This window comes from Andrena cerasifolii, chromosome 4 (assembly GCF_050908995.1).
Source record: "Andrena cerasifolii isolate SP2316 chromosome 4, iyAndCera1_principal, whole genome shotgun sequence".
NCBI classification, from domain to species: Eukaryota; Metazoa; Arthropoda; class Insecta; order Hymenoptera; family Andrenidae; genus Andrena; species Andrena cerasifolii.
The window spans coordinates 13,595,830-13,623,754 of NC_135121.1; the positions used below are offsets into that span (position 1 = coordinate 13,595,830).

General features: G+C 45.8%; 3 protein-coding genes across 8 annotated transcripts in view; all 3 read right to left on the reverse strand.

Annotated features, from left to right (window-relative positions):
* Window positions 1-5,758, reverse strand: part of Myo81f (unconventional myosin 81F) — a 42,661-nt gene extending 36,903 nt beyond the window's left edge. For both annotated transcript variants that reach the window (XM_076810771.1, XM_076810770.1), the window contains exon 1: window positions 5,443-5,758. In XM_076810771.1, coding sequence (XP_076666886.1) covers window positions 5,443-5,467 — 25 coding nt within the window. In that variant the 5' untranslated portion in view covers window positions 5,468-5,758. The remainder of the gene's footprint in view (window positions 1-5,442) is intronic.
* A 645-nt stretch (window positions 5,759-6,403) lies between these two features.
* On the reverse strand, window positions 6,404-23,684 carry Pkc98e (Protein kinase C). Of its 5 annotated transcripts, XR_013085248.1 has the most exons (10): window positions 22,367-23,684; window positions 21,847-21,907; window positions 21,558-21,783; window positions 20,689-20,720; window positions 20,007-20,077; window positions 19,753-19,894; window positions 19,125-19,691; window positions 18,434-19,029; window positions 11,503-18,342; window positions 6,404-11,397 (listed from the first exon to the last, which is right to left on the reverse strand). XR_013085248.1 is itself a non-coding variant. In XM_076811323.1 (9 exons), the coding sequence occupies exons 1-9, from the start codon at window positions 22,694-22,696 to the stop codon at window positions 18,181-18,183; spliced, it is 2,163 nt and encodes a 720-aa protein (XP_076667438.1). In that variant the 5' UTR covers window positions 22,697-23,684; the 3' UTR covers window positions 6,404-18,180. The 5 variants fall into 5 exon arrangements, 4 of the variants coding, with proteins under 4 accessions (XP_076667438.1, XP_076667437.1, XP_076667436.1 ...); XM_076811323.1 differs by having other exon boundaries at window positions 6,404-18,342; window positions 21,558-21,759; XM_076811322.1 differs by having other exon boundaries at window positions 6,404-18,342; window positions 21,558-21,771.
* Window positions 23,685-24,315: 631 nt separating this feature from the next.
* The window catches only part of LOC143368251 (thyroglobulin), a 28,813-nt gene continuing 25,203 nt past the window's right edge, over window positions 24,316-27,925 (reverse strand). The window contains exons 7-9 of the mRNA XM_076810786.1: window positions 25,994-27,778; window positions 25,114-25,571; window positions 24,316-25,006 (exon numbers count right to left, since the gene is read on the reverse strand). Coding sequence (XP_076666901.1) covers window positions 24,845-25,006; window positions 25,114-25,571; window positions 25,994-27,778 — 2,405 coding nt within the window. The 3' untranslated portion in view covers window positions 24,316-24,844. The remainder of the gene's footprint in view (window positions 25,007-25,113; window positions 25,572-25,993; window positions 27,779-27,925) is intronic.

A 27,925-nucleotide genomic window follows, 5' to 3' on the forward strand; every position in this document is an offset into this window, starting at 1 on the left:
AAAATTTTTTTTAATTTCCGGCTTGGGGATCTTCCCTTGTAAGTTAAGGAACTGTAATATTTAATACCGCCTCGGAAGTGTGCGGAACGACTATTAACTGTGTGTGATAAAGAGGCGTAATGGGAATAAGCACAGAAGTTTAATCTTCCCTCACTTTTCTTTCTTCTGAAAAAAGACAAGTCACTGTTAGACAGTTTCGATAATAATTCTTCCCTAAAATGGCCCCGACTCTATGACCACCGGTGCCATGAAAATCAACACAGGTCCCCTTAAGGGGGGAGCCTGGTGTAGCGGATCGAAGAAATCGATTTTTTTTTTGTTGCATAAATCAATAGTTGAACATCATGACAATATGTTCCCAAAGCCGCAAAACGAAATTCGAAAAATTAAAGCGGATATAGCCGATTTTGCTACGGAGCGCCAGGCTACCACAAAACTTTAAATGCGTTTTTCTCGAAACGATAGTTTCACACTTTGCGGGCAATGTAACTCAAAAAATATTCAACCAATCGACTTGGCCTTGTGCACGGATATTTGTGAACATTTTCTTCATAGTACTAAGTTATTAGTATAATGATATTGTTTAAATAAATAACTTTTTTTTAGACATTTAAGGCAAAATTTCGTTGGAAACAGTGAACTTTTTATTCAAGAGGCCGCCATTTGTTCATTTTGCATCTTTTAAGTTTCAAATTACTTCATTCTGTGCGTACACTCATAAACTAAAAGAAAATTGTTCGATTTTTGGTTTCAGATGAAACCAAAAGACGCTACGTTGCCCGCAGTGCAATATTTGCGTCGCCAACGGACTGGGCATAACTTTGTTATTTGCCGCTCTTTTTTAATAATTTTTTTTTTTGTTATATACCTTAACCTGTTAATACAATATCCTGAAAGTTTCAGAAAGATCTATCAAATACTTTCTTTAAAAAAAAATCCCGAAAAATGCCTCGATTTTCATTTAGTTACACCAGGCTCCCCCCTTAAGTAATCCATCGCTGGTTAAGCGTTCTGGCGAAGAACGCAGGCGTGTACATATAGCTCGCCGTACTTTGGAGAAACCTGGTTTTTTTGACACCTATCTCCGGTGATTCATCCAACGGTCGTGAAATTCCAGGGAGACCTGCCCGCCAGGATGCTGTCGTGACTCATTCGCCCGAGATGTCCGCGTGCACGCGCGCATGTGAAGAAAAAAGTTTACCCGGCGGCCGATATTTAGGTCGACGGTAAATCGAATTTCGAAGAATCCTGTCCACGGCCGGCGAGTTATTACCCGCGGATATTAGAAGCGTTCGTGAGATTCTTCGATAATACCGCGCTGGTCCTACGGAGAGGATCCTCGGCTATTCCATCGAGTTGGCTGGGCACGCGTCAAGTCGCTTCCCGGAAATGTGTATAGTATTACGATGACGTGCGAAATTATCGTTATCTGATTTCAGGTCGATTAAGAACCCGCGACTAATACTTACCCCGAAGCCTCAAATAAATCCTAAATATCACGAGCTTGGTATAACGCTGCGTAAACTTTAACAATTATGTTAAACAGTACGCTGCTTCTCATCACGGAAAAAATTAGAGGAATCTCACAAGGGAACATCCCGAACACGGAGATTCAAAAAATTCTGAAACTTCGTGAATATGTAGGGAATTTCTCCCTGATTACAACGGAATTTTTGTTTGCTGCCCAAATTCACTCTAAGGGGGTGTAATTGACCCCCGAAAATCCAGTTATTTTCCTACTTTCTGTTATAACTCGTGAACTGTATAATATTTTTTTACCAAATGCTAGATCTAATTAAAAGAAGTAACTTTGGTCTCGAAACTTTTGTTCTATCTCTTATATTTCGCGAGTTATAACACAAAATCGAAAAACAGCCGAATTTTCAGGAATTAATTTCACCCCCTTTGAGTGAATTTGGGGAGCAAACAAAAATTGCGTTGCAATCAGGAGGAAATCCCCTACATATTCACAAGGTTTCAGAATTTTTTGAATTTTCGAATTCGGGATCTTCCCTTGTCAGTCCCAGATGTTCTGACGGGATACGTTCGAACGAGTGCCACGATTCAAACGCGCCTCGTGCACAAAGCGAACGCTATCGTCCGATTAGCTGGCGCGCAGCTTTCAATGTACCCAGCTTTCGTTACTTTTATTTAGCAAGTGCATAAAATTCTTCTCTGTCCGGGAAGCAGGTATTAATAACGCAAATTACAATCTTTTTTCCCCCGGCCGCGGAGAGACGTTGAAATGGACTGCGGTACTCGAGACACGAAGCGAAACATGATTTACGATATGCGCGCGACATACCGGGCGTTTAAGTTTCCCTCGGGCTCGAGTCACTGGACGCATTGTACCCTCGATCGGAAATATATGTATACGGAGCGTGCACTCGTGCCGTAAGTGGTTTTATCATACGGCGACGTGATAACTTGACCGCGTTAACATACACGTACATTATACACATGAAAACTACCATGAATGCTGATTCTGTACCAACCACCGGGGATTGTATTGCTCCGTCCAACGCCGGACTGGCTCGCGTGTCACAAAAAATGAATGGTTCCGTGCGTAAGGCTTTACGAGACCTTCGCGCGACGACATTGCCATCGCCTCGCTCCTCGAAGTTATTGCGAGAAATAAACACAGTCGCTCAGGAGAGTGTCCGCCCGTCCCATACGTATTATTACGTATTTCGCTTATCTAAGTAACGCGAAAATTAAACGCAGATTTTAAATCAGATTGGCACATTACAGTTCTGCATTTGTATAAACATTGATTAATATATTTTAGTTGGCAGGTACCAGCTACCGAGGAAATGCTCGAGGAGTTAGAATATGAGCCCGAATTTCACAGAAGATCAGTGGAATCTATGCATAACTAGCTTTACTACTCGGCTCCGTCCGAAATTCAGATTCTGATTTTATAAATACAAATTTTATTTTAGTTTTTTTAGTGAAGCTGAGGTATACATTTCGTGACCCCAAAGTTTGTCGTTCGAAAGTTTTTAGGCGACAGACGGACACGCAAACATATAGAAGTTTTCTGCTTTATATATTAAGATACATTAAAGCTCGCGATTACGTTTGTGTAAATTAAATATTGAATTTGAGAGAGAGTTTTTTTGCGCGACCTTTGCTACTTCCACGGGTAAATGCATAAATACTTGTTGAATAAGCTGCGAGTTTGTTTGGAAGACAAAAGTATATCAATGTGAATTGGGATTACGAGTTCTTGCTTCGAAGCTAATTTTTTTTATAAAATATATTAGGTATAGGGTGGACGGATGCTTTTGTTAGTAACTGCATGTCCTCGGGATTCGAAGTTCCTTAAGGGGGTATACCCGTTTGAACCCTCGGAAAATGTATACATTTTGTGGATTTTTTTACAAGTCAACGGTTTGATGCAGATTTCCCGTTTTTTAACTATGTTTACATAGTATTATGAACTACTTATAAAAAAAGTTTCAGTTAAAAAACTATTGTTTTTCGGAAGTTACGGATACATGTCCGAAAGTCTCTCGATTTTAGACGGCTAAACGGTGGCCCTAAAAACTCGCGCTACGTTCAACCAATTTACTTCAAATTTTGCATGCAGAATCATAATAAGATTCCGCATCGTCCAACGAAGGCTTTTTTTATTTCGATTCCCCGTTTATTATTTATAAAGGAAAAAGGTGGATTTTTCTCTTAGAAAAATTTAACTTTACCTTTGATCTCTCACCATTTCTTTATTTCTCAAAATTTTCAAAATCGCCTTCGTTGGACGATGTGGAATCTTATTATGATTCTGCATGCAAAATTTGAAGTAAATTGGTTGAACGTAGCGCGAGTTTTTAGGGCCACCGTTTAGCCGTCTAAAATCGAGAGACTTTCGGACATGTATCCGTAACTTCCGAAAAACAATAGTTTTTTAACTGAAACTTTTTTTATAAGTAGTTCATAATACTATGCAAACATAGTTAAAAAACGGGAAATCTGCATCAAACCGTTGACTTGTAAAAAAATCCACAAAATGTATACATTTTCCGAGGGTTCAAACGGGTATACCCCCTTAAGGAACCTCGATTTTCTTCCGCACACGCGAAATAATTTCTGCGTCCATTACAGTGTATGCCGCAAGTAAACAGACAATTGAAAGGCGCGCGATTCAAATCATTGCACATGGGGGTTCGCCCATTATCGACCGTCGCGATAAAAGAATTCAGAAGAAGCGACGCGGAATATGGAAATCCCTGGACGTATCGCTGCACTGCGGGTATATATAGGGAGGGAAAGGGTTGACGGGATTCAGAGCGGAAGAATTATCGCATACCGCGGAACGCCTTCTGCATTAACAGAGCTTCTTTCAAACAGACTAATGACATTTACACCTGTCACGCGTGCTGAGCCAGCATTAACCGTTCCGGCAATTACTGCGCTGAAAATTGTCGCGTGTCCAGGGGCCACCAGGTGTCACGGTGCGAATTAAAGGGGTTAAAGGACTTCAGCTAATCGGCAATCACGCCCGGGAAATTGGGAAAGTAAAAATTCGTTTAACCTGTCGCGCGACCTCGATTTAGATCGATTGTATGAATCTGGCGCAGACGTGGCCAAGTTCAGTAACAAAGAAATTCCCGAAAGCTGTTCGGATAGCTCGGGAGGTAGGCATTCGCAGGTAAGCACAAAAGGAAAGGTTGTGGTCACAGCGACCTCGCGGAACGCGTCGAAGAATTCAACCCATTTTTTCCCCTCCGGCCCCCTCTACTTGGAGCAGAAAAACATGCATGGCTCGTAAGGGCACGCGAGAGCAAGATTACGCTCGAGTACCGATCGATGGGGACATCGAACGAACGGTTTAAAAGCCACCACGAACTTGACATCGGACTCACGCAAGCTCTCTGGCTTATCCCCCAGAACAATCGGTCAATGCTACTACGCCCTGGCTGACGGGCTTTGCTTAAAAACGTGATCAAAATATAAACTGCTCCTCGAGTCCTGCGCACAATGCTTGTACACTACGTGTAAACGTATACTTGTAGCCTTAAAGCTTTCTGTCGACGATCCCACTTGCTTTGGATACCGGCATTTGTCGAATCCTATGCTGTATATTTCTCAGAAAGTTTATGAAACAATAGAAACAACGCCACTTTGAATACGCAAAGCTACCGCTCAGATATTTAACAGACGGCGAGGGTATCGGCAATAATAATCAGAAGGGAACCCAACTCACCCCCAGTAGCCCTACTATTATTATTATCATGGTCGAAGTTGCACCACCCACCATACACCATCGGTGCACCATGGTCGTTATATTCGTGCACGTTCCCCTCGACCTTTTCTGTCTCGCGTAAGCGACGATAACTCTCCGTGCATTGTTGTGTATTTCGTTAAACAAGGGAATGCTCGCGGAGCGCGTTATGCACGAAATCAGGCATCGGATACTAGGCACGGTTAAAAGGAACTTACCCTGCGTGAAGTGCTTAGCAACCATGATGTGCGTGGCTCGCGGCTCAGAACATTATTCTCCACCCCCGTCTCGTACGAGGCTGCAACAGGGTAACGATATATCCGGGCCAGGGGAAACTTCACTATTCACGCGCGCGGTTACGAGCGTCAACGATTCCTCTTGCACCTCGAAATCACATGTTCGCGAACTGTCCGCCGTTTGCTGCCGTACCGGGGTGTGCATGCAATGAGCGTGCTGTGTGCGATTCGAGACGCGACTAAGAGAGACGAAGGATGACGCACATGCCCGACAGTTGCCACCCGACTGACGCTCCGCTAGGGCATCGCCGTTCAAACGGAACTAACCCTGACTCGTCGCGCCACCGTGCTGCGAAAGGTCTCTCTCTGTATCGCGCTCTGTTTTATCGGCTGCGCGGGTAACTCAACTTTACCGACCTGTTCGGAGTTCGCGATTAATGCCGCGCTCGGAATGAGATAACAAAGCTTTTTAAACGATTTCAAATCTGGCAACTCAAATTTAACCCACTTCCAACTATCCAATTGTCTTGAAACTTTGCAGGTCTGCGTAGCTTGGATGGCAATACAATATTTTTAGAAAAAATTAACCCCGCGCGGGTGAAAGAATTACCCAGTCATCAATAAATATAACCCATAACCACAAATCAAATGAAATGAGCAATAAACAACTTGAAATGAGCCACTCGCGTTCTTTACGAAAACGACAAAAAGCCGAATAGTAAACGAATAGTAAAACTAAAACTTTGCAGGCGTTCGTAGTATATCACCATCGAAATTATAGTACAAGAAAAAAAATTATTCTTTAGTGACTGTAGCACTACAACGTATAAGCAAACTGTTAAACTGTATATTCACGCTGCATTTAAAAGAAACCCCTTGAAGAAAGTTACTAGGTAGGAAGAAATATGTGCGAATCGAGGAATATGGAATAATTCATAGTACATTTTTTATGTATATATATATGCTTTTTTTATTCGTGTTTTGTACATAATGACCAGACAAGTAACAGTACCTCGCTTCGCAGTACGATTGCCCGTGTATTTGCAGTGAGAACGACACCCCGTTAATGCATCGTTTTATTAAATATATTCGCAACCGTTTAATTTACCATCATTGATTGTGGCCACGGGGCAACCACGGCAAACGCACAGGCAATATGTCACGCGCGCACAAAATTTGTAAATATAACAAAATAAATATCTCTGTCGAACAGAAGAATAGAAGTAACGCTTTAGAATGGTGTAAATGGAACGAGAAAGTAACGGAACGGAAATTGCGATATTACGAACGTTCTCGGCTTGCACGCATCATTCTTGGTTGTTAACCGAAAACGAGATTTCTACTTCGATAGAGCTTCTGGGCCCCTTATGAAACGAAACAGACGAGAGGGGCTCTATACAATCGAGCTAATTTAATTTCGCAGAAACCCCACCTCCGCCATAATGGATCGAAACTGAAGTGCTAATGATTTACAACCCGTATGAAAAATTTGTGCGCAAATCTCGCTTCAAAGTTGACTCTCAACAAACGCTATAAAAATCCTCACGACCTCATAAAAAATGTACGTACGCAGTTATCGAAGAATAATATTAAATTATCCTTAAAGATTGTGCTTGGTCACTTAGAAAAATAGAATACCTCGCCGTCGTACTTGATCCACTTTGGCAGAGATAGAGCGAACGTTGCAGCGCAAGAAAATTATATTGCTTCTGTGTCTTTCCTGTTTCTCTTTCTCATGCTACTTATATGAAAATGTATTTTCGTTCTTCCTGTATTGTTCTTTGGCACCTGTAAAGAAACGAAGAGGTAATCCGCTTGAATACGCGAGCTCAATTATCGTTTGAAATATAAACTTGAGCAGAAACGAGTTGCGAATTTACAACCGAATTCATTTTTAAATTACCGCCAATTCTGTGAAATTTTACCTCTACCATTATTTACAATTTACAATACACAACTCATTGCACAACTAAACGCGAATGCAGCAACAGAAATGTTAACAGAGAAGAAGCACTGAGAGAACGCGTTTCGATCGATACTTTCGAACGAATGTTGACAGTACGAATTCTCTTTCCAACCAACTCTCATTTTACCGCGCTGTTTTCTTCCATTAAACTTAGACTTACGAATCATCGATTCCATAGGAATACGCGCATATCGCGACGCTAACGTTACAAAATACACGGATACGATGATCAACAGGACGTGCAAATCTGAATTGCTATTTTCATTCCTTATCCGTCTTGAATCGCTCACTCGCTCAATCAAATACCTGATACGTGATCTCCGATTTCACACTTGATCCTCTGATCCCTCTAACTGGTATCGTAAAAATACTTTCCTTCGAGATACAACGAAATATTCTCCCCTGCGCAATCTTCGACCGACGTAAGATATAACCTGCGAATAACTCGGGGCGCGCTCTAATAATTTGCGAACGAATAATAGAGGTATACAGTTTCGCCTAGTTTTCAACCCTTTCCACTCGATCGAAAAGAAAGGAAACTTCCAGAACGCATCGATCCGTCGCACGGATAAATTATCGATCGCATGAAATAACGATCAGTCTCCAGCGCACCCTAACCCCAATTACACGCCGTGAAATCCCACAATTAATACAAAGGAAGCGAAACAGTTCCACTTAACCATACTCCTAATACTTGAAAAATTCACTCAGGCAACGTGCCACTTGGTACCTGAATCAGTCGCTTCAGAAATCATAGAACAAACAGCCGATCGGTCGTTTCAGAATTACTTCTTATATTTCAATAATCCGATTCGTCACTTAACGTACATTGAAAGAAACATCGAGTGCAAAGGGTTCGCTTATCGTACTAGCCTCGTATAGGACTCACTGTTTTGTCGCAGAACACCAAAAGCGCTTTCATACAATGCTCCCTCGCCGAGAGACAGCTGGACGCCAACGGAACTGGTAATTGCATTTCCGACGCATTTGCGCGAAGTTAACGGCTCTTGCTCGACGCCAACCACACACCTGGAACGCCCCTATCGGCAACCTGTATTAAAGTATCGCGACGCGAGACGTTTGAAATGTAACAGAATTTCGCGTGTCCTAATTGCCGGTCGGTAAATGTGTTCCCTACGCGAAGCAATCGAACTATGTGGGGAAAGTGCTTGCTCGCTCGCTGGGTACGCAAATACGGAATGCTTCGAACGAAATAGAACGGAAATCGGGGGGAACTAGCGCGGGAAGGGCTCGTGCAAACTTAAGCAGCACACACTCGCCATGGTTTGAACTTGCAATGTGCACGCAACGAATCATAGCCGCGGTATTAATGATCGGCACGTAGCCTTCGATGCGCATTCTGGGATCGAGTCATGGATCTCATTTTCTCATCGATCAATATGACGTTCCGAGTAATTTGGCGAACTAGGTGTTCGGTGCACTCAGCGTTGTCGCGTAGAATCGCGTTCCAAGTCGACGGTCGATAAAGCAGATCCCAGCAGTTACCTACACCGCCCAAAGGGTTAATCAGGTATGAAATACTTTTAATTACCACGGTAATACGATCGAGCTCGAGCTGACTTGGTTACGCTTATCGGCAGCGGTGATTTTTGCACAGGAAACCACCACTCCTCAAGCAAACGAGTAACAAGTAGCTAATTCGTTGATATCGATATATTACCGAGTTAAGTAAAAGTTCGTTAACAGGAGGCGAGTATTTTCCACCTAGTTCCGGAACGGTTTCCAAGCTGCCCCTTCGACCAGGCAACCCCCCTCGTTACTTTCACCCTGACTCGAGCCAGCTGCATCGACAGGCGCGTACCGACACAGCACCAGATAATAACACTTCCGTAAAACTACTATTACAACTCGCTACGATTAACGATATATAAATACAATCGAGAAATAAATAATGCTCATTCGTAACGTTCGCTAATATATATATATATATATATATAGTTCTCGTCGCGCACGAGCAGGGAAAGCATCTTTCAAATAAACGTAAGATTACCTTCGCTTCCTAGGTTTCTCCCAATTCCATTAAAAGTCTATCCCCCCCTTATCTCATTTCCGTCGGCGGTGAACGAGAGAGAAACGATCTCTCTGCCCGTGCGCTTCTCTATCACATATTTATAAATTAGAGTTCGGACTTTTCGGATTCGGCAGCAATCACTGTCGCATCTTCGGCATGAAATCAGGCTTAAGTAAAAACGTCCGGCAGAATCGGCGCGACGATCAACAGCGGTACAATAGATCTCGCGGGAAAGAAACAGCGATTGGACGTATCGTTTTTGCGAGATCGCTGTGGAGCTTGATCGTCGCGCGATCCTCGATCTTTTAATCGTTACATGGAAACGCAGGCTGTCGCTGGTTTGATTCGTTTCTCGCTGTCCCATCACGCACGCAACAGAACGAAACGATCAATAACGATGCCCAGTCACGTGGAGCACCGATGATTAATTAAAAATTACCGCGAATATACTTAACATCTTGCGCACCAATAGATCATTCTTTGCTCGTAAAATGAATTTTAAATTGAGAAGCAATGTACACGGATGAATAACGCTTGCTTCTGATCTAACGTCGAGAGTGTCGCAATATCGGTTCGCAAGGTGTTAACAGTAACGTGTTAATTAAATAGACTCTCTATTCCCCTTGGCTACGCGAACATTCATAAATCCTTACTGAATAATGTTATCGTTAAACGTAACACAGAACAGCGATTAATCGCGGGCTTGCGAAGCGCGTCGCGCGACGCAGGCTCTAACGTTGCGGTTTCGTCGAGGGGAACTCGTGGACGACAAGCGAGTTCCCCCTTCTCCCGCGCAAAGTAACGAAATCAACGCTTTGGCTTATGCGAGTCGCCCTCGATCCTCATTTACTGCTGCGTTTGCGCACGGTGTTCGAAGAATGATCAGCAGGGGGTGCGCATTAAAAAAATAAACGCCTGCTCTCTATGAAGTTGACGCTCAAGCAGCTCGCTAGTGCCGGCTGATCTTAAACGCACGATTCTGGGTCATTGAAAGTACCGGCAACTTTGGAGGAGAAACTTGGAGCTACGGTGAACTTATGTTTAACAAATGCAACAGGTGGTTTACAAAATTATTAGGGAGGGGTATATAAAAATATCTGTGCTTTTACTTTCAATGAACCGTACACCTTTCGACGCAAAGCACTGTGCCAGTGAAAGCAGTGTGTCCCTCCTTAATATTCAAATATAAATCAACGACTTTATCAGACACTAAAATAGAATGCGCCTCAACGGACCAATATCAACAATTTCAGCTTACAAAGTAGCCTTCGTCGTAATTAACACAGACTTCAAAGGAAGATCGAAATAAAATATATCAAAATACCACTTTCCCTGGCACAGTATCATTGCAACGTTCGATGCAGCGTTACGCACGCGCGCGCTGCGTTTCTATATCGCGCGCGCATGCGTAACGTTACACTTACATACAAATTCTACGTGTAAATACATTCGGAAGCAACTGAACTGAACGATTGGAGAAAAGAAACAGCTCCGAGGAACCTGATCGTGTCGCGTAATGAAATCTAAAGACCCTCAGAAAGGAATGCTAAAACCTCCCCTAATTCAGCCGACGAAAGACACACAGAGATCTTCCGCGAAGCCTACCGGTCGAATAACATATAGTACGCGCGCTATAAGAAATTCAACGGGCACGTTGGATACGATAATTAACACAGCGATCGCTGCCTATTCGAGCATCGAAAGCTCGATCCCTTTCGATCTTCGATCGTTCCCCTCCCAGTCTCATCACTTTCTCGTTTCTCAATCGTACGGACGGCTGCTCTTATCTGGGGGGCTAAACCCCCCTCCCCCCCTTTCCCCCTCGTTTTCTGATAATAATCGCCGCTAGTAAAAAGCTTACGCGGAAATCAGTTTCCAGCCCGATGATTCCGGCTCGTTCAGTGGATGCGGACCTTTTGTGCTTTTCGAATAAGCGAAGCTAGAAAAAGAGCCTCGTGTTACGCGGGATTTTACATTTCAAGTACTTAAAGCAGTGTTGAGTAACATCTGAGCGCAGAAACGATTAATCTATTATTCTACTCGCCTTCGATCGAGCGCTCGAAAATAACGGCCTGCCTGTGCGCGCGTGTTTCTGTGTGCCTGTCGTGTACGCGATCCACGCGTGAATTGTGCGCGTCCTGTGTGGTTGCGCGCTCGCGAATAGTGTGCGTGTGTGTCGTGCGCGTTGACTTGTATGGGCGAGCGCGCGTAAACATACAAAAAATATAAAGTGGAACTTCCGAGAAGCCGACACGAAGCGCTGATCCAACGATTCCCGGCGAGCAACGTCTCGCATTCCATTTCGCAGCGGCTTTCTAGCCTAACTGGTTCTGTACAAGTCACACGTCGCCACCAGTCGCCTACCAGCCCATCGGTTACTGGTAGTGATCCTCCAGGGAGTGATCGGCATAACCGCAGCCATTTTGGGGCAAAACCGGAAGTAAACATAACCTAAACGTTTATCTGTCTCTTTCTAGCAGTATTTCTATCTCTCTTTCTGTCAGTATTCCTGTCTCTTTCTATTAGTATTTCTGCCTCTTTCTTTTTTTTACAGTTTCTTTCTCTGTCTACTTCCGCTTTTGCTCCAAATCGCGGCAACCAATCAGCGACGATACACGTTGTTCCGATCACTGCCCAGAGGATCACTAGTTACCGGGACCTCCTGCGCCGTCCCCCAATCGTTCCTTCCCCCTCTTCGCTCTGTCTTCGTCAACAAACTACATTCGCACGACTTATACATCATCGCCCTTATTACTATAATCATCGTGACCGACAGATATGACGATTGCTTAATAACACACACGAAATAGGAGCGCCGACGATCCGATCGCGATTTCCCGAAGCGATGCTCTCTGTTGCCTCCTTTAGAATATGTTTACCCAACACTGTGCACAGGCATATACTTAGTACGATATACAGAGCTTATTTTTTTTTATTTTGTCGTATGTTTCGCTATCCTCGCCTGCCCTCTTTTTTTGTCTTTGTTTTCCGTTTTTCGCACGACCTCCCAAATTATCGTTCAGACCCAGGATAAAATCCTCGAATGTTCGTTCGTATTCAGCGACGTTGGTCCCTTTTTTGTTTTCTTTTTTTGTTTGTGTATTTTTTAACTCCCCCCTCCTCCTTGGCTCTGCGATCACGCGAAGTTTTCCCCCTCCGGCGCGCTATTCCGGCGTTCACGGAACGGAAAAGCAAACCAAGATCGTTGAAACGGAAAGAAAAATGACGGATTTTAACGTAGGTCTGAAGGAACGTAAAGATTTACGGTGTTACGCCTAGTTACGGTAATATTTATATTTATATAATACATATATATATTTATAAATATATCATATATATATATTCCTCATGTCGCCTATATATTTATAAATATATACATTTCTATCTTCTTCCTCATAATGTTTATATATATGTATATATATATATATATATATCTCATTCTCTTATAAATTATATTCTAAAAACGAAAGGTACCACCGTCGATAGTCATGTGCGACCCTACTTAAAACTCTATATTGCAACAATGTTAATTCTCTTTTTATCATCTTAATTTCATATAATATATATATATGTATATATATAACTTTATATACTACTTCATGCGCTACTTACGTACATCGACTGACGCGTGGTCGACGCCCGACACGCGCTCGTTAACTGACCGCGATTAATCCGCGCATTAAATATATACACAATGACGCCTCCGCCCCCACTTTTAAGGGAGCAGGAACCACGTGACGTTCGGCGCGCGTGCGCCACAGCCAGAGCCCGAGATGAAACGAACGGGTGTCACCGACCACGCACGGTGTTCTCTCGCTTAACACGCCCTATTAACACGATTCTGACTAGCGATTACAAAAAAAATCTCACTGCGAAAATTCCCGGGGACTTGGGGGGCGAGGGAATCGGCACTTAATTTATCTCTCTTTCTCTCGCACCTATCACGGTACCGCGAACTTCGCTGAATGTGTAGATACATATCTATCGCCTCCCCCCCCCCCCTCCTCGTTTCACGTAAACTGATTTCATTATTTTCCTAGCCTCCGGCCGATTATGGACACTGACACTTATACGCCACGAAATCGATGACGATAGTTCCCTTTGAGAATCGAAAGAAAGAGGTGTCTGACGGAAATGAATCGATCTTAACGGATAGCCGTTGAACATACAACATGCATCGTTAAACATTTGTAATACACGTTTGTGTGTGTGTGTGTATATATATATGTACGTATGTATAAAGATACTTTCCCGGGTTTTCTCGTTCGCGGTGATAAAAAGAAATACGAGCGACGCCGTAAGCCGTTTGCTGCGAAGCGCGATCGTTAGAGAAGCTTAACGCGCACGTACGAAACTCGGGCATGTAAAAAGTGGGAAATTAAGTAGAAAACTGTTTCGACCATCTCTCTTTTAAAAAGAAAGAAACGATACGCTAAAATGGCGACGGGGAAAAGATTCCTCGCAAACGGAATAGCCTGCGAAAAGATTGATACCCTCGAAGGAAACTAACAGATATATATACACACGTGTGTATAACTTGTGCTACTACCTAGCGACCTTAATATACGGACAATAAACGCAACCCTCGAGAATACTTGCGCGAAATTACAGATTAAGGGTTCGGCGAGACGACATAAATACTGTAAAACAATACAACGTTACAATAAACGAAAGCGTTACACGTCTCTTCAAAAGAAACAAGAACGTATAACTCGGTAATAACAAAAGAACAGATAATCCGTTTTTGTCAGGCCGATGCTCGTTGCTAGAATAACAGTAATAATAATAGTACGCTCCTATAACAACTTCATAGCTGTTCGTCTTTCCATCAATCGAGGGTTCGACCCACGGTTATCGATACGGGCAACTTTTCCTTCAACGCAGCGCTGCTGCTTTCTTTCGTACAACGTCGACGGATCTAGATGGAATCGCTCGAAGCGATTACTTACTTTCTACGCGCGAATCGTAAAGCCGAAAGAGACCGTTGGATGTTCGATTGAATCTCGCTCGTCGTATCGATGTGTTCAGGACGGCAATCGTTACGTTCCCTCGTCTCTTTCCCCACTTTCGCAACGAACATCGAGGCTGGGATAAATCGGTTCTGTCTGACAAAAACGGAGTTCCACAACCTAACGGGGCGCGTCGCTGGTTACGATTTATCGGTTGAAAACGCGGTGCACGAAACGCTCTAACACGCGCCGGGACAGAAGACTAACAGAAACTTACCTCGCTAAATCTAGCGACCGATAAAGTGCTTTTGTTCTCCTCGCTTTTCTTTTTTTTTTTTGTTCGATTTTTTTTCTCCTTTTAAACGCACGGGATAACCGTTTACACCGGTAATCTTAGACGTAACGATAGGTACACACGGTACAGCAGTAATTTCCTGTCGAAATGACGCGCGAAACCGTCTTTTCTTTTTTAAGCGTAGGCCGGACTAACTCGTCTCTCTCCCTCTCGCTCACCCTCTCGATACAAACGTAACTGCTCCCACGGTATTCCCGTTCTGACTAGATTCACGGTAAGTGCATAAACGCGGACGAACGAGCAGAGTGCTTGGCCCTGACCGCTGCGACGATCCAGATTATCTAGATTATTCTAGATTATCCGTGGCGCTGACGCCGGACAGAAATTTCCTCCCGTCAGTGATCGAGCTTCCCCGAGGCTACGAATCAAATGCAAAATGAAGTTTCACTAATTAATGTCGATAAGGGCGCAGCACTCTGGATTCAGTACACGGAGAACGATAACGACGCGGCGGTCGATACTTCGGGTAGGATACTATGGGTCGCTGGTCGGTAATTATCGTTATGCAAGCAAAAGCTGTAAAAAGGTACGATTCAGCTACATTTACATGCGAACGATCAACGCTCCACGCTAATGATCGCCAGCGACGCTACTTCTCTTTAAAGCAGCACCGTAACGCGGATACACGATCGTGCGTAAATTTATTCTCCTTGTACTGACGGTATTCCACCGTTAATTCCTAACAACGCGCGACGGGTACGCGAGACGCGTTTGGAACCACTGTTCTGCTTGCCTCGATCGTTGCGCCCACTTGCGCTTCGAGTCCTGCACAGGCTCGAAGCGCACGGAGGTTAGCAACTCGCGAATTCTTCCAATGATTCTGTTCTCTGTTCTGTGCTTTCTGTTCCCATGACCCTCCCTTTGAACGGGCCTAATACGTATGGGGGACACAGAGATGTGCGAGTACACGACGACAATTACCACGACACCGATTCGCGCGATCCGACGGGACGAGCCACTCGACTGCAATCTGGGGCTGAGCGTTTGCGATCTAGTGGCTCGTCACGCCACGGACGCGTTAAAGTAGTTCCTTTTTTGTTTTTCAATTTTTTTTCTTCTTGCGCTACTATTACGAATTCGCCGGTGCTCTCCGATTCAATTTCTGTATTCGCTAAAACGTATCGTTAACTAGTCGTTACGCTATCATTACTATTATTATTATTATTATTATTGGCTAAATCATTCGTTTAGTGCTATCAACGACGATCACCAGTTTACACCAAGGATCCGAATCGGACCCGTTCGCGTGATTCATTCACAATGCGGCCGCGTATTCGGTTGCGAAGCTCTATGGAAAATCTGAGTGAAATCTTTGGTGCAAACTCGACACGGCACGGGACGAAGAAATAACGTGCCCTGACTTGTACAGGAGTATTTTGTTTCTCTGTCACCCTCGACAAGTTTTTTCCCCCCTATTTTTGGATAAAACTTTCTCCCCGCGATTGTCGGCCACGCGAGCCGGCACTGCGCCGCCGACCTAACCTAACAAACGTTTACTGATTTTACGTTGCCACACGCCTCAGTGGATTTTCACGGTTGCGCGGATGAGGCTCGACTAATTTACCACTTAACGCTAATAGAGCTTTCAGCTTTTCTAATTTTAAGTACACGAGTTGATGCTTCAAGCCTTAGACACCTAACTAGAGACAACACGTACGAAGATTCTGGAAGGTGCATCAAATATCGCTAGGTGGACATTGTTCTTCTTAATACGCTTGGCGGTAAGTTTGAAATTCGCGCGCGCGTAACTTCCGTCGTTCGAAAGACCCGAAGATACACCGAGAATTCTTTAGGCGTATGTTAAAATAAGTTAATTTTATACGTGCACACGTACGTACGTGTATGTGTATACGCATATTTTTATGTATATATATATATATATCATTTATGCAACTTTGACGGCGACCACCAGTGGACGCTCCGTCACGTCTATGATCGCTTAAAGTTCTATTTTTTTAAAGTATGAAACACCATGACCGCCTGGTCAGATCGTATCCTGCTCGATCTTCACCACGCGAGCATGGTCTCTTGTCCCTTCTTTTTTTTTTGTTTCTTTTGTTTAATTTAAATCCTATCGGAGAAGCGCTGCGAGATGCCCCTCTGGATAAAGCTCGACGAAAAGTTCAGACCGTTCGAACACGCCGGACTCTCGTTCGAACTGGAATAAAACTTCTCGATTTCTCTATGGTATTGGTTTCTCTTTCTATGCTACGCGCACAGGTCTGTTCCGTGCAGACTCGACATTTTATATGAGTTGCGCTCGCTGGTGGTTTACTTAAAACTTAAGCCCAGCTTACGTTCAGTCTTGATCACTAATGACTCAACCACTACACTAAAGACCTAAAACTCGACTTACTTTTTAAGCAATATATCGGAATAACTTTCTGATCTTCCTGCTTTCGAAATGATCCTCAGACAAATTGCACAAACGAAACTACCACGCAAGTACGTAAGTGTTAAAAAGGAAATACGTAATGAGTGCCAAGTCTTTATACAAGATTTTAACCGTGAGTCTGTAAATCAGAGAAAAATGTACCGGATGCATACCGAAGTGGGAGCGATATCTCCAATAAAAAGGAAAGAATGATCGACGCTCTCCTCATTTTCCAGACTCAAGATTGTTCCTGTGCGTGCACCTTTCTTTTTTTTTCACCGATATAAAACACTTTGTATCGAGAGAAATCCCTTGAAAGCGTTCTGAGAGGAAACGAAAATATACGAATGAAAAGTCACTGGAAAAACTCTTGTCGCTTCAAATGTTTCGTCCTCCCCTAATACTTCTGTAGAGTTTCTAACAGTATTATATATATATTTTTAAGAATATCAATTCAACAGAAAATGACAGATCGCCCAGCGATCTTTGCCCCCGAACCATCGAAAATGACTTTCTTTGCTCTTATTTCCCTCCCCCCCCTTTGTTCTTTTTTTGTACTAATTTCCTTAAGCAGTACTCGATTTCCGAAGTGTATCCTCCTTTCTCGGTTAAACGCTGCGAATTGAATCTCTCGTTGGCGTTTCCTCTCGATCGCGCTTGCCCCTGGCTTTTCACGGGAATGAAAAGAAAAATTGCGACTTTTGCCAAACCTTAAGACACTCAGATCCGAGCGCGTCTCTGCCTGTGCCAAATTAACATTTGCTCGTTAATGATCGATATCCTCGCAGACATTGCCGGTTATTCAAAGTCCCTAGACGAAGATTCCCGAATTTCTCAATGATCCCCGCCACTTTCTCGCAGCTTGGGCGCCGCTTCCGCGTGAAGTTATCTTCGTCGGAGATGGAAATGCAAAGGAGACCCCGAGCAGCTTCGAAACGCCGATGTTCAGCTTTGCAGATTGGCAGGCTCGCCAATTTTCTAAGCGAGAAGCGTTAAGACGACATTAACGTTTTGTCCTCTTCGTTCGCCGGTTCCCGTTCCTGATTATGCTCCAAACCTAGCGGGATTGAAGTCTTTGTTGACGAAGGAGAACCCTTGGAATTCCTCTTGATTGATGTAGCTCACTTCGTCCGGATCCTCCGGCGTCAATACCGGTTCCTCCTTCGTGAATTCCGCGTCGAAATTCATCGTGTCCTTTTTACTTTTCTATAAAACGCGTGCGATCATTAATTAACAAGTAATCGATTAAACGACAAGGGTGCAGAATTTGCGCGTTAAGTGTAACATATAAACGTACGATTTTGGGCCTGATCGGTGGTTTAACTTTGCGTGCTTCAAGCGCGTCCCAATCCATGTCTTGAAAAAATGGATGAGCTTTTATGGCACTCTCGCCGCCATTGGCGATGACGCAACCTAATCTCTTGGCAGGATTTTTCGTCATGAACCCTTTCAAGATAGAAACTGCTTCCTTCGAGATCCAGATCGGATAAAGTACATCGTCCCGCAAGATCGACTCGAATAGATCGTCCTCGTTATCCGCTTCGAAGGGTGGTTGACCAGCCATCATTTCGTACATCAAAACCCCGAGTGCCCACCAGTCGACACTCGCTCCATACTGGGCCTCTTGAAGGATCTCTGGCGCTATATAATCAGGAGTACCGCAGAACGTTGTTGTGGTCGTTTGCCCTTCGATAATGTCCTCCTTGCACATACCGAAGTCTGCTAATTTACAGTGACCTTCCTGGTCCAGCAATATATTGTCCAATTTCAGATCCCGATAAATAACGTGATGCTTGTGGAGAAACTGTAATGCAAGTGTGACTTCCGCTGCGTAGAAACGTGCTCTTGCTTCGTCGAATTTCCGCGCTTTCTGGATATGAAACATTAAGTCACCTGAAACACAAGAGAGACGAGTTGCAAACCCTGTTCCCTGAAAGTAACGAGTACCACTTCGCTTCAAACGCGTGAGGATTTCCTTCAACTCTCACCTCCGTTCACGAACTCCATAACGAAAAACAACCGATCGTTTGTCTGGAAACAACTGTGAATAGCCGTAAGAAAAGGATGCTTCGCGGCTAGCGTTAAAATCCGTTTCTCCGTCATCGTGCAATCCACGTCGTCATCTTGTATGATCACATCCTTCCGCAAGATCTTCACGGCGTAAACCTCGTCCGGATTGCTTTTACGTTCCACCAGCATCACTTTCCCAAAGCTACCTTTACCGAGCACTTTGATAAAATTGAAGTCCTCGATGCCGAGCTTTCGAACCTCGTTTTCACTAGCAGGTATTGCGTTCTCGGTGGGGATAACCGGTGCCTCGTCTACTTTTTGAACGGTTTGCGAATTATCCGTCGATAATGTGTCCGTGACCTTGACGGTCGGAGGCGTCTGACCAGACTCGCAAATTGTTGTTCTATAATTAATCTTTGGAGTTTTTATCTGCTTGTCGGGAGATATATTCATCGTACTTAAAATCTCGGCCATAGCCTTTGTGTTAATTCCGCAGTTATTCGCTACATTTTTCTGGCACCGTTTGTGGACATTTATATGACAAGCTGCGTAAGGAAGAAGTAAATCAGTTTCTTATGCGAAGAGTTCGTAGGACTTTCGACTTACCTTTGCATTGCAAGCCTTGTCTGAATAAACCATACAAAAGCGAGCCACAGTGGTCACAAAACGTAAATCTTCTGTAATTGTGAACAACAAAACGATGTGGCATGTCTATGCTGAACCGCGGGCTTCCTGTGTCTTGGCTCGACTGAAATTCAACATCATTCGAATATCGTTAAACGGTAGAAAGAGGAATCTGCCATTCGGTTTAACGCAAGTGACATTAGGATAATATTTATATCGAAATGAATTGTGTTTACCTCGTCTCTCATGCCCGGACATTTTGTAATAACTAGCTTGTGGCACCTCTTGTGAACTACACATGTGCAAACTGAAACACAATAACGCTTAGCTTAATATTCAGATTTATGTGATGTAAGTGGCATCGAGCGTAGCATGACCGAAGCTGGCTGCATGCGTGATTAGACGCATTGATTCGGAATGACAAGCATAAGTAAAATTTTGGTGGATGTTGTGATAGTCCTGCCGTAGGAACAATGGTAAGCTTGAACATTAAAGACAGTATATGAACTCTAAGGATGCGGTAAGATGGAACCATTGAAACCTCTCAATGACTTGTTATGTTGCATTTGAAGACGTGCGATGATAATATTTCCCCAATTAATACCGTGTTAGATCAGAGCTAACATAATTTGCAGCGAGAACTCGATCAATGTATCGCAAACATTAAGTTTCACTTTTAAGGATTGTTATAGGAAGCGCAGCATCGAGTATCGAGGCGTGGGCCAAATGAAACGTTGTCGAACAATTGACGTTTTCGAGCTCAACTATGAAAGTCGCTGATCGTCCTAAATACTTTGATTCATTGCGAGAAAACTAAGTACACATACACACACCTAGAGAAACATATGTTCACACAAAGATAGAGCAAGCAAATATATAATTATAATATCTGTTAATAACGTGTATGTGTCTTCTCACCTTGACACTGGTAACCCTGCTTGCCCAAGCCCCTGAAATACAACAGACAAAACACATCACATCATCTCCATGTGTACCCTTGTGAAACACATACGTATGCCTTCTTGAATCATAAACCATAATCAGACGTTTATGCTAGCCTTTCAAAGAGGATTAGGGAGACAATTGCCGCTTGATATGCATGTCTGTCTTGTCATGTTTGTGTAAATACTTTTTTAAAAACAGCCTACTTCTGTATCGGTAAATTCTCTTATACAAGTACTACAACACCTTGTTAATCCTCGGGTAGTTTCACCAAACAATACACACAGTACGCCCTTGTAAAACCAATGCATGCAGCCTATTTCTGGTTGATTTGCCGATCCCAAATAGTACTTGTTATTTCACTGCAAGGGGGTAGAAATCGAAAGGGCTCTCGAAAACTTAAAGTCGAGGAACCAAATGCATTTGTTAAATGTTCCAGATGTTATATTATGCGATAGTCCATTAATTGAAAAGGTTCCTATTCGTTGTAATAATGAATTAAGGAAGATATGTATCTAAAGGAATGTCCAAAGTAGTGTTTGATAAGCCGTATACCCTCTTGATGATACTACAATAAGTTATAAAAGACCCAAATACCCAAACATGCAACTTCAACACTTTTAGAATTATTTAATGTACCCAAAATCCCGCTTTACTTTGGTGTGCATAAAATTATCAAACCTCGACGTAAAGTATCGATTAAAGCGTACACACCAAATTCAGTGCACAGTATTTGATACCATGAAATGATTTGAATTAGTAAATGCATTGAAACAGAGTTAGAGTATGCTTGTGAAGTAGACCCTAAGCAGGTATAAGTATAACGTATTCACCGAAACACGTACCATATGAATTCACGGCAGTGAGAACAGAAAGTTGGTTGCCTCAGGAACGTAGCCATGAATTTGTGACCATTCGCTTGATGAACCCTCCGCCGCATAGCACCCCTCCGCCGATTGAAGCCCTGTCGTTCCTTGAATTCCCTCCTGGGCTCTTTCCCAGCGGTAATGCTTCCACTGCCCGTGCCCCTGATTCCTTCTCCATCACCTGCACCACAGCCTGTTTGTTGATCTAAAATTTTATTGCGAAAATATATGCTACGTACATTCTGTCCAACTATCACCGGTCCTTTACCTTGGTCATTCCACCGTAGTTCGATCCTGACCCGTAACTTCCCTTGAGGCTCGAGGTCCACCTAAAACCAACATTATTTCATTATTCCATACAAACTTGGATACGACATGAAGCGACAGAACGAAAAACTGAAATCATCTTTAAACTCGAACTTAAATCTCCTACTATTAGCGTACAATTAACTCGTAACCTACTAACTCGTAACATGTCGAAGAATTCAAGCTGATTCCGGAACCGATCAAATCTATGTAACCCTCTATCTACGATCTCTCTTCTTCTCCGTCACTATTAAAACAATCTTATCACGCTACCTTCAGTTGTCCCGCAATGAAATCATACGCAAACATAGATTACCCACCGTCTTCTCATGGCGCACGTCAACGCCGAACCTAGCAGTGTCAACGACAAAACAAACTCAAATAGGCCGATACCTATTACAGAGCATATCGGAAACTCAATCGGCTCTATCGTCAAGAAAACGATCCATCGGAATTAGTAGGGAGGTAGATCGTAAACCAACCCAGAAGCCACCAGTGGTGTCATTCCTGTTGACAAGTTCCTCGAACGGGATGCTGCAGTTGGCGACGAAGTAGTCTGGCGGCAGGGCCGCGTCGTGGAAGACAGTAAGCCCGAGCATCACCGCGTCCTGGACCTCGTGCGTGAAACACTCGTTCCACACCGGGTCGAAAGTCTTGGGCTTGGTGGACGATCGGTCGAGGTGGTTCTCGTCAACGTCCAGCTGAACGTACGGGTCGAGTATAGGCTCGTCCTGCCAGAACTTTCGCTGCTTGTCCGTCGCCCTAAGCCCGACCGCCTCGCATATCTCGATCTTCACTCTCCCCGTGAACATCGCGGACAGGTAACGCACGGCACGCTAGTCGCCAAGAAAGGTAGGACCAGAGGACGGACCAGCCAGCCGACGGGCTGTCACGCCTGTCGACGAGCTGACACTTCGGGCGGCGCGATCAGGTTATCCAGAATTCGCGTCGGCTGCTCGTGAAACCAGATCGAACCGCACCGTGACACCGTTCCGCGACAGGCTTCGCCGCTGGTGGTGGCGTTGCGTCGTTCGCTTCGATACGTTCGCCCAGGTTCCACCTACAAACTGTCTCGCGAACGGATTACTCGCCGCGGGTAAATACGACCTTCCCCGTGGAGATGTGTGTGGCGCACCGCTTCGAATATCCCGTCCGTCCAGCCTTAAGCCCTCCTTTCCTACTCGCTTTCTATCTCCTTCTCACTTCTTCGCACGCGCACAACACTCGTCCCTCCTCGTTCCTTTCCTCTCTCTCGCTCTATCTTGCCCAGTTTCTTTCCCTTCTCTATGTCCCTCTCTCTTTTTCACTCCACCTCCCTTTCCCTTTCCCTTCGTCAACGCTACCAGCACCGTGCAGTTATAAACACTCGGCTCTCCCTGCGTTCGCACCTAACAGAGACGAAAACGGAGGCTGAATCGGCGACGGCAGCAACAGGAGGAGGCCCGTCGCCCAAAGTCGGATCTCCGCGGAGCAGGCGGATGCAGCAGGAGCAGCGAGCTTGACGCGATGCTGCTCACCGCGGAGGCGCACCGTTCGCCAATGCAAGCCCCCGTCCTTATGTTTCCAACCGTCTCAGAGCCATTAAAAGCTCCTCTTTTTATCTCCCCCCCCCCCTGGATTCCCTATCCGCTCTTTGAGTTTCCTGTATTTGTTTTCACTCTGCTTGCCCCGCTGCTGCACCCTGGGCCCGCTTGCGAACGCGTTACGAGCAGCACGAGGCGTGTCACGAACACCCGAGCGAATCTTGTCTCGCGTACGTACCGAGAACGGTGTATCGCAATAAGCACTCGTTTACCGTCCCTTGGCAGCCCCCACCAAACCGAACCGCTCGATTGGTCACTCCGCGCTTCGTCTAAAGGGCGACTCGGTCTCGGCCTCGGCTCACGTTCGGCACCATTCGTGCGCCTCCGTCGAAAGCTCAGGCTGCGTTTCCACCCGTCGCACCGACACCATTTACTCGTTAAATAGAGAACAGAACGTCTCGCTGTTTTCTACGGGCGATTATCGTACGAGTAGAGGTGGCCGGTGATGTTAGAATTGTATGGACGATTTTCTCATCCACGAATTGCATTGCTGCTCGCGATTATCGTGCATTGGGTTGTTATTCGCGCCATGAAGCTTGCGGGGCGAGTGGAAACTCCAGACGGGCCAGCAGCCGTCTGATTGGCGGAGGTCTGGCTGAAAAAGGCGCGCTTCTACTTACGACTATGGTCCAGGGCTGTGCGTAATTACCCAAAACTACTTCGTTCGAAATGTATCGTCTACGTGTAATCGCGCTTAGGTTTCGTTCGTCTTCTTCTTTCGTGCATGGCATATAGACTGGGCGATCGGGACGTAGGGAAACAGGTCCGCGATTGGTCGAACGGTGATTCGAAGCGGCGGCCAGGGGATGCTGCGAATCGTTTGAAATTTGAATGTATGGTGTCGCTGATGGATAGAGGAATGTCTGATACTTTATTGAGCTATATAAATAAACGAACACAGTATGAATCTAATATTTACACCCACGATACACGCCAACGCAACCATATCCTCGCGATATGTAATTCGAAAGGGGCCAGGACATTTTTGCGCTCGTGACGACGTTTAGAGAAACCCGCGAGAAAGTCAGATCTCGTTCTAGATAAGAACTACCTCATCGGCGACCGACCGAAGGCCTATTCCTTTTTCCCCTCCCTTGAGGTATCACAGGTATGTACATCCTCTGCCGTGGACGCAATGGGGATTCACTAACGACCGAAATCCCCGTTCGCGGTGCACAACGAAGGAAGCACTGCCCGCGAACCGTTCGGTCGACCGTCGATTCTAGCAATCGCGATGCATCTCGTGCTGAAGAATAAATATTTCATCGAAGTAAGAGGGGGTGGATTACGCAGACGTAACTTCGATTACGACTAAATATCGCGCGCGCGCGCGCCTGATAAGAACGAACCACGGGCCGTCGACCGTGCCGAGCGTTCTTATGTACCGACCACAACGTCCGACGTGGACGCGCTATCGTGCGCCTCAGCGACATCCTTCTTCTCCTCCTGATCTACCCCTGATATCACATACACTGGTTGCTGGTACGCAAGGAAATGCTGGTCCGCTGCCAACGACTTCGTCGGGTCCTTCATTTTTATCTGAAAGCCAAACAATAATCTCACGACTCGTCCCCCGGATTATGAGGCTCCAAGGATTTCAAATCTACAGATTGTTTCGAAGGGGCTGACAAAATCGACAGACATACTTTCTTGCGGTACAGCATCAGTAGAATCAGCAGGCTGCTGATTATGAAGGCGCTCCCGGCGGCCAGGACAAGAGTGGCTGTCTGGTAAACGGGCGTTTCTACTTCGGTGAGGATCTCCCGTTGCTCCAACGCGACGATTCTACTCTGCATGGCGATTGGAGTCGCCCTGTGCGCGAAACGGGAGGTGGTTTCGTCCGCGAACGATCCCAGCATCGTTAACTTCTGGATCCTGGTCAATTCTTCCAAGTGGAACGCCACGTCGATCTTGCTCGGACCTATTATCTCGAAACTGATTATGGCTGAGTCCTGATTGATCTCCACTCGTATATTGTTCTTCACTCTGGCGCCCAGCTCCCGGAGGAGGTCCTCCGCTTGCCTGACGAAAGTGTTCTCGTCGCTGGCGAGGAATCGGCCGGGGAAACGTAGAGTAACTTCGACGGCTTCCACTGGAGTCGGCACTAACAAGCAGAAAAGACGAATTACATAGCGTTTGTTGCGCGTCTTGAAGCACAGAATGGAACAGAAGTGACAAACGCAAGGGAAGTTCAAGTTCCATCTCCGTTACAACGAGCCGTATGCGTAAAAGCAAGTATAAGCTTTTACTAGTGATTTTTCAAGCAAACACTCAGTTCCGTATGCAATAAAGGATCAAGTATTTATTAGAAACAGTTTTTACTAATTTTTCAGTAAATACGTGAAATACGTATGCATAGCACATAGTACTTACTGAAAACTGCAAGTAAATGCTAGTGTTATCTTAAGTCTGCCAGTCGTCTGTCTTAAATTGTCTGCTTAATCGCAATCACCTGGGAACCTCTCCTTGTAAGAAGAAGTTTGGTTTATATCCGATACGTTGAGAAATAATTGTTGCCCCACTTACGGCATATATTCGTTCCTTTCAAGAAAGGTTCCGAGCCGATAAGTTGATTGCCTGCCTCGTCCACGCACCAGCAAGTATCTCCGGCGCACTGGGTCGGCTCGAACCTGCCCTGGCGATCGCAGATAGCTGGAACGTGGCCTTTGTCCTTCATCGCCTGGCACCTAGTACCCAGCACCTTCCCGATTTGCTCCTGGCTGTCCGTTTCCAAGTTTATCAGAGCGTTCTCCATGAACGCCTGAATTTCACGGTCGATTTCCTGCGCCGCCGGCCCCCTGCCGCCCCGTCTGGCCTGCCTGAAGTTGCACTTGGGCTCCGGCCCCCTGGTGAGCGAGCCCTTCACCGGCTGACCCTTTCTGTTCACGCACCAGCAGACGCCGACGTGCTCCAGACACTGGACTGACTCCCACATCCCAGTCTCCGGATCGCATCTGGGCAGGAACGTCGGCTGCTTCAGTCTCTGCGACGTCTTCAGGTTCTTCTCCCGGAGCCTCTCGCACTGCGACAGCACGGGGCACACCGTGTCGCAGACTAGACGGCTGGAGAAATCGTTGTGGCCCAGGGTGCACTCGACCTTTCGCCGGCACTCGTTCCGCTCTGGATCGAAGTACCACCTCTCGGTCTCGTTGAAACCCATCCCTGGGTTGCACGCCACCTTTCTGGGCGGTTCGAAGCAGACCTCGCGGGGCTTCGGGCAGCATACAGCGTACTCGTCCAAAGGGGAGAGCTCGCATTTGTGCGTGGATGGACAGTGGCGACCGTGTGGCCCACAGGTCGCTGCGGAGCCGTCTTGGTCCAACAGTGGCGAGCCATTCGGGCACGGGTTGTCCTTTTTCGGTAGGCAGACCGGAACAGGTGGGCACGGCGGTACGCTGCAGGCTACCTCGACCATTCTGCACGCCTCGTTCTCGCCGCGGCAGCTGACGCTCTTGCAAGGGTCCCGACAGGAGCAGGTTGGACAGCCGCTGTCGGGGTCCAGCTCGAATCCTTCAGTGCAGTCGAGCTTGCAGTCAATATCAGGACACGTGAGCGGCGTGCTACATTTAGGTACCACGCCCTCGAGGACACGCGTGCCGGCCGCCTCTCTGCCTTCCTCGTCCACGCACCAGCACATCCTATTGTGGCATTGCACCGGCTCGAAGGCTCCGCCGGCGTCGCATCTGGGTATGTAGGTCCTCCTGGCCGGCTCCCCGGACTCTCTGGCCGCGTGTTCCGCCACTGCGCGCGCGTGCTGGCAAGCAGTCGCCACCACTGGAGCCACGCACTGCGTACCGCAACCGGTGGAACAGCACTTCTCCATTGCCGAGCACTCCTGATCGTTGCTGCACTGCAGCTCGCAGCTCGACGAGCTCGGCACCAGATATGGACACTGTCCCGGTTTCATGGCCAGGCAGGCCGGTACCGCTGGACAGTACTGCCCGGTGCCACAATTCACGTCGACCATCGTGCAGGTCTCCTGAGAGGCACAGGCCACGTGTCTGCAGGGATCGTGACAGCGGCACTGCTCGCAGCCGGTCGCGTCCACTTCGTAGCCATAGGGGCAGGCCAGGTCGCAGGACAGGGATCCGCACAGCTTCAGGAGATCGTTCATCTCCTTGCAGTCGGCGGTACGGTTCACGTCCGTCTTCAACACCACCCCGCGTTCGTTCACGCAGGAGCAGGTGCCGTTCTCGCACTGCAGGGGCTTGTAGCTGCCGTCCTTCTCGCACTGGGGCGCCGGTATTGCCAGGGACATGTCCTCCCTTGTCCCTTCCATGCGGTCGTTGAACTCTCGCAGGTACTCGCACACTGCAACAGCAGAATCGACCGTGAAGTTTCTCTTCCCGCTTTAAGGGGGTATAACCGTTTGAAAGTGTGAAAAATCGGATTTTTTATATATACATGTTTTCATAGATTGATGTTTTAGAAATATTATAAAACAAGTCCGATGTAAAA

Excerpts from the sequence above, each read along its gene's own strand:
- Pkc98e (XM_076811321.1), bottom strand. The coding sequence starts at position 22,696 with ATGTTCACGGGGAGAGTGAAGATCGAGATATGCGAGGCGGTCGGGCTT. Across the intron at positions 20,721-21,557 it reads CACTGCCGTGAATTCATATG|GGGCTTGGGCAAGCAGGGTT; the intron begins GTACGTGTTTCG and ends GTTGTATTTCAG. Across the intron at positions 19,895-20,006 it reads GTCCGGGCATGAGAGACGAG|TCGAGCCAAGACACAGGAAG; the intron begins GTAAACACAATT and ends GTTGAATTTCAG.